Below are 7,094 nucleotides of genomic sequence, written 5' to 3' on the forward strand. Positions count from 1 at the left end.
AGCTAATTAATTAATTATCCAGCTGAAATATTTAATAAAATATTAACAAGATATGTAAAAAAAAAAATAAAAAAATTTAGAAATCCTAAAGATACAAAACACGGGACCCACTTTCTACCTCTCAGGGAGTGGACCCCATGTTTTTTGCAGAAGGACCACATAATGTTAGAAAAAAATAAACACAGAAATTAGAAATTAGAAAAATATGAAGAGTTGAGAATAGTTTGTGTCCCTTTTCTCTCTTTCTTTTTTCTTCATCACATCTTTGTTCACCGAAATAGCATAAGCAGCATACTATGCTCTTCTTCTTCTTCTTCTTCTTCTTCTTATTTGAGAATCTGAAGCCATTATTTACTTGTAAATTTATACAAAGTTTTGAGCTTTAGATCTTTCATTGTATCTCAGTTGATTTTTCAGGTAAAAATGTCTTCTTTTCTATTTCATATTTTCAAGATTTGCTTGTTTTGTTTAGCTTTCAACTTTTTGTTCATAGTTTTAGACACCCTTTTGCTTAATCTTTAGTGGGGTCTCTTTAGTTAACCTTCTTTGCATTCATTTCTAAGCTTCTCTTTTTATTTTTTTAAGCATTATTTATTATTATTGTGTGTGACTTTATGTGCTTTTAGATTTGTACTGAAACTTGTAAGTTTATATTTTGGTTCCTTCTAATGGGAAAGTAATGTTTACTTGCTAAAGTTTTGCATTTAGTTCTTTTGGACTTCTCATTTGATAATTTGCTTTTCTTGTTGTTTTCTTCATTTTTGTGGGGTTGAGGTCGTTTTTTTATTTTCATTTTCTCTTGCAGAAATGGTGGAAGTTGAAAAAATAAATACTATATTGAAACTATTTTTCTTGAAAGTTGTAATCCTGTGCCTATTCTGAGGATTTTGATGTACTTCCGTTAAACTGGATTTATGCTATTTAACTGAATGTATCTTCATAGCTGAGTAATAAGAGGCAGAGACATGATTTGATGTTTATGGGTTCTGAATTTGCCACCGAACTCATAGCTTGTATTAGTTATTGGTTTTGCAATTAAATTTTTATACATATTTATGGATTTTTTAAATACAAATACAACGTATAAGCAAAAGCTACTGTCTATCCTCTGGCTCCGCCCCTGGCCTGAGTTAGGCTTCTAAGGACAGTTTGAAAGTTGATGAAATCTAAAACTTTGCAAGTATTTAACAACATCCACTACTTTATTTAATGAAAGGAGATCTGGTATAGTGGAGTCTTAGATATTGTGGTTCTTGACCGGGCGTCTATAATTCTGTTCTCTGTTAAATGAAATGCTTGATATTCATCCATCTAAGTATCCTCATGTTTTATACCTCTTTTGTGTGTTTATTTTTCACATTTTTTTATGGTTATGATTATGATTATTAAGGAATACAAATAGCTGGTATTTTACTTATTTTCTAATTGAATTTAACAATCTTACAGGTTGAATGGTAGATTGAAATTAGAAATTTGGATTACATGTGAGTGAAGGCTGAAGCTCATGTGCGGTTGTAGAGGTTGTCGCCAGTTGAATGATGGTTCAGTTTAGACTTTCAAAACTATTCCTTTTACCTTCTGATTGCTGAGTGCTCGTTGGTTTGTCCAGATAAGTTCAAAGCGATGGGTTCGTTTGCTGGTAGTTGTGAAATAATTGAGGCCAAAGATGAGCTGGATTTGTTTCAACATTCTGAAAGGTCTCGTCGAGTACGAGAACTGGGAAGAAAGCAGAAGCCTCCTTTGGTTAGAAAAGGACATAATAAATTCTTAGAAGATGATATTAATCAGCTTTTTGAATCTATCAATCTGAGATCATCAAAGAGTCTTGATTTGTCAGATCAAGTAATAAGAAGAGATGCCTCAAAAAGGCCAATGAGGGGCGGCGGATCTCATTCTCCAGGAATTGGGTTTTCCGAGCCAGTTTCTTTAAAGCAGGCATTACGAGGTTTGTGCATTTCGCAGGCGGCAGAAATGGCCGCGACGAAGCGGTTATCCAAGCCACCGGGTATACAAGATGAAAGCACATCAGGAATATTCGACAAAGTGGCCCATTACCGCCAAGAACTGTACGTTAAATCAGCAAACCATAGTCCTCATTCTTCTCCGCGACTTGTCATTAAGCCAACCATCTCAATGCGCCAAAATCACAGAATAGTGCCAGCAGAAAGCACGTCTAACTCTTTCCAGAGGACGAAGCCTCAGTACATTGGAGAGCCCAAGCTACAGTCACCAGGTCAAACCACCCTTTGTTCTCCTAAATATGTTAGCAAACAGACTATTAAAAGTGCAGAGTCCATTGCCAAGCAAAACGAGAGAATATTGCCGGAAGAAAATGTTCCAAACTCCAGTAAAATGGTTTCTCAACAGCTTACACAAGCCAAGTTGAGGTCACCAAACCAAACTGCTTTATCTTCGACTACACTTGATAAACCGGTCATTATGTGTGCTGAGTCAACCGTGCGGCGAAAGGAGAGGATGGTTGATGCACCAATTACTGAGTGTTCTAACACCCCTAACCAGAAAAAGGAGAATGCATCTGCTTCGAAGCATCATGAGATTAAATCTGTACGAACTGTGTTAATTGAGGAAGAAGCCGAAACTTCAGCAGCATCCTTATCTTCATTTACCTCTGGTAATGATGTGTTGGGGTCTGGACCAAAAAGTTTGCAACATAATTCTAATAAAAGTGTTGTTACATCATTTAGGATTGCAAACAAAGCAGCTCCTAAGCTGAGACGGAAAGCCAGGTTGCAAAACGTGTCTTCATCTAGTGCCACGAGAAGCAACAAGGAGACTAAATCAAACAAAAGCAACTCTCATGCTGTAAAGCCAACAGCAAAACCAGCAGTCAAGAACAAGGCCCTTGTCAAGAAGAAAGTGAAACCGGAAACAACAGTAACATCTGGTACTTTTAATCTGACCTATGAAGTAAATGGTCCAGTGGAATCACCGAAGCAACTTATCTGCCAGAAATGTCAGTGTTCTCTCAAGAATGTGGGAAACGGTTCTACAACCGCTGAAGCCAGTGAAAATGGCAGTGACTGTGGTGCTACTAAACCAGGCTTCGCCAGTAATGGCCATAAACTCAATAAGCCGTCAAAGTGTAGAGAGCAAGGGGATTTTTCACAGAGCTCAAAGAGTAGTATAGGTGATTACAGTTGTAGCACAACAATCAGTGATGAGAGCAATCTAAGTGGGTCCAGTACTGGGAATAGGCCGCACATGTCTAAAGATGGCAAGTGGGCGGCTATAAATCAGGTGCGGAAACATCACGGATTCTTAGGGTTGAGTCATTTCAATTTATTAAAGAAGCTTGGTTGTGGAGACATCGGCACAGTGTATCTAGCTGAGCTGCTGGAAACTAACTGCTTGTTTGCAATAAAGGTTATGGATAATGAATTTTTGGCAAGAAGGAAAAAGATGCCCAGAGCCCAAACTGAAAGAGAGATTTTGAGAATGCTAGATCACCCTTTTCTACCAACACTCTATGCGCAGTTTACATCCGACAATTTATCATGCTTAGTTATGGAGTTTTGTCCAGGTGGTGATTTGCATGTCCTCAGGCAAAAGCAGCCGGACAGATATTTTCCTGAACCAGCAGCACGGTATGATATCCTCCAAATTAATAAATTTTACTAAAAACTACTATTATAAAGCTTTGGTAGGAAAAAATTTATTGTTTGATGAAGTGGTAGAAAAGGTTTATTTTCAACATAAACATAACACATGTGCATTTGCTCTCCTCTGATTTCTGGTCAGGGGTGATAAATTGTATAAACTATAAACTAGTCTGAATTTTTTTTCTGGAATAAATGGAGGAAGAGGAATAAGAGAGCTTTTGAAGGGTCGATAATATATTTACATGCGAGGAGTAGCCTCATGTCTCTAGTTTCTTTTTGGTGCACCAGCGAGGTTCTTGTTCGTATAGCGATTGGTTGACTTTTTGTAGAGAACCATATTTTTGTCTTGGTTTCTCTACTTTTCGTATACTACTTGTATACGGGGATTTCTCCAACATTAACAAAACTACTTACCTTATAAATTTTTCTGTGGTTTAGCCTTACAATGTGTAGAGGCTTATTCACACGGCAAATTATTTATTTGCTGGCCAGTGTCTTTTGTTAGGTATATCTTCCTCCGTTCCTCCTAATTCAACCCAACCCTATCCGATCAACCCCCAAACCAAAAAAGGAGAAAGAAAAAGGTAAAAGTTGAACTCCACATTTCAAAAAAAAAAAGATAAAAAGGAAAGAAGAATGAAGATTAAGAATTCATTTGATCGGTAATTATTTAAGTTCTCTTAGATGTGTGTATTTAGTTTATCTGTAGTGAATCATAGTTAATTGATTAATGTAGCGATGCTGTGTCAAAATCCAAAATCTAGGTTCTGCAGAAGTTAGATCACTAACTTTTTGGGGATGCTATATTAATTTTACATGGAAAGAGAGAACTTTCGGACTGTTATTTTAAAAATTGTCCCCGTCGTCAATGACGCTGTCTTTAAACAAAGTGGAAGGAGTATTGTTGACATAAATGTGACAATAATCAAAGGTGGTACATAGCAACATTGTTTTGCATTATCAAAAAAAGAAGCACAGGGATAACAGATTCATTGTCTTGCTAATCTTTTGGCTTCCACATTCCCCGGACCTCACGCATAGCGGGAGCACAGTGCACCAGGCGGTCCTTTTTTTTTCCGAGTACTTTCTAACTCATGGTAATTGCAGGTTTTATGTTGCTGAAGTTCTCCTTGCTCTGGAGTATCTGCATATGCTAGGAGTTGTATACCGGGATTTGAAACCAGAAAACATATTGGTCCGAGAAGATGGTCATATCATGCTTACTGATTTTGATCTCTCACTCAGATGTTCAGTTAATCCGACTCTTCTAAAATCGTCTTCACTCGGGGTGGAGGCTCCCCGGATCTCTGGTCCATGCACGGGTTCTAACTGCATTGATCCGTTTTGTTCTGGACCGTCATGTCAAGTTTCTTGCTTTAGCCCCAGAATTTTACCTGCCACCGCACGAGCAAGAAAACTAAAAGCAGAAGCGGCATCCTTTAGCAGATCACTGCCTCAGCTTGTGGTAGAGCCAACAGAAGCACGGTCCAACTCATTTGTTGGTACACATGAATATTTGGCTCCTGAGATTATTAAAGGCGAGGGCCACGGGAGTGCTGTTGATTGGTGGACCCTAGGTGTTTTTCTTTACGAGCTTCTATATGGGAAGACGCCATTTAAAGGTGCTGGAAATGAAGAAACTTTGGCCAATGTGGTCATGCAAAACCTCAGATTTCCCGACAGTCCGATGGTTAGTTTTCAGGCGAGGGATCTAATCAGAGGGCTTCTTGTGAAGGAGCCTGAGAATCGATTGGGAACGGGAACAGGAGCAGCTGAGATTAAACGACACCCCTTCTTCGACGGCCTGAACTGGGCATTGATAAGATGTGCCATTCCACCTCAAGTACCTGATCTTTGTGACAATATTGGATTTGCAAAACCAGCTTTTCAGGAGAAGAGCAAAATGTTTTTAGAGTATAGTCCCAAAGAGCATTTAGAATTTGAGCTCTTCTAGTAAAGCAATGTCACTTTGGTTAGGATGTATCCTCTGCATCCACCCCTTGTAATTAAATGTCATATAAAATGCTCAAAACATGGAAATTTTCAACTATATTACAAGAATGAAAGTTACATGGCATCCCGACTAATGTTTCTTGTCTTGCAACTAAATTTTATGCTTTATTAATTTTGTCAAATTGAAGTAAGGCCACTTTATGATTGTAGCCAAGACAAGAATGTCATGAATGGTGTTAGCAACCTGAAGCAAATGTTTTCTTTATCTCGAAGTTGATATTTTATTGATAGGAAAAGAAAAAAGTATTTATAGTCGTAATGATATAAACAAGAATACTCATCCGAGCCACATGAACATGTATATATATATTACTGGTTCTGTTCTGGAATCTAAACAAAATTAAGCTCCAAACAAGTTATATAAATCTTCACTGATTATATTTTCTTATGCTGAGATCTATCGGAAACAACCTCTCTATTCTGTAAGATTTGCGTGCATACTATTCTTCCCAAATTCCACTTGTGGGATTTACTAGGTTTATTGTTGTTGTTGTTGTTGTTGTTATTGTTGTTGTTGTTGTTGTCGTCGTCGTCGTTGTTGTTGTTGTCGTCGTCGTCGTCGTCGTTTTGCACCAACATTAAAAATAAAAACTAATAATAAAAGTATTAAGTTCTCTATATTTTCTATTCGAGTAAGTGTTCTCTATGCTGTTATCTCCTTCAAGTTTTTTCTTCCTTTTTTTTTGTCACATCAATTACAAAGCTTACAGGATTTTTTAAAAACCTTTGTTCTCTAAAAACTTCAATATTTCCTAAATATTTTTAAACCATAAAGCTAACTACAAGAAATTTTGGGGGCCCAATAATTTGGGGGCCTAAAGCCAATACTTTATTCACTTAGGCCTTAAGTCGGCCTGCACGCAGAATCAACCCTAGTCATGAGATGTTGTGAAAATGTTATCAAATTAACATAATAATTGAATTCAAAATGATTTGACATTGTCTCAGCCTGAAAATATGATTAATTTCGTTTAGTTAGATAAGTATATGTACTGATAGGATAGAATGAACCCGAAAGTCATGGCGAAGCAATCAATATTGCTTAATAGGCCATTTCCTATGGACCTACAAAATTTTAGGCCAATGGGAGTCCATCAAAAAATTCTACAATATCAGCACGTACTAATACACACGAAAAAGTAGATATAATCATAAATTCATGTTGCGTGACCACGAAACGTCATAAAATATATCCGAAAGTCATGACGAACCAATGACTATTGGTCATTAGGACGTTTCTTATGGACCTATGAAATTTCAGGCCAGGAGTTCATCAAAAAATTATGTAAACAACATATACAACAACAACAACATACCCAGTAATATCCCACACCGTGGGGTCAGGGGAGGGTAGTGTGCACGCAGACCTTACCCCCTACCTTGTGAGGATAGAGAGGCTGTTTCCAATAGACCCTCGGCTCAGGAAAGCATAAGCACCATATTAATAAAAATATAGACAAG

The 7,094-nt window shown here is 37.4% G+C and overlaps 1 protein-coding gene across 1 annotated transcript; it reads left to right on the top strand.

Moving 5' to 3' along the window:
- Positions 1–208: 208 nt before the first annotated feature.
- LOC104120738 (serine/threonine-protein kinase D6PKL2-like) lies at positions 209–5,697 on the top strand. Its single transcript, XM_009632562.4, has 4 exons — positions 209–417; positions 1,447–1,520; positions 1,610–3,605; positions 4,728–5,697. The coding sequence occupies exons 2-4, from the start codon at positions 1,505–1,507 to the stop codon at positions 5,572–5,574; spliced, it is 2,859 nt and encodes a 952-aa protein (XP_009630857.1). The 5' UTR covers positions 209–417; positions 1,447–1,504; the 3' UTR covers positions 5,575–5,697.
- Positions 5,698–7,094: the final 1,397 nt, after the last annotated feature.

The sequence above is a fragment of the Nicotiana tomentosiformis genome, chromosome 7 (genome assembly GCF_000390325.3).
Source record: "Nicotiana tomentosiformis chromosome 7, ASM39032v3, whole genome shotgun sequence".
Taxonomy (NCBI): Eukaryota; Viridiplantae; Streptophyta; class Magnoliopsida; order Solanales; family Solanaceae; genus Nicotiana; species Nicotiana tomentosiformis.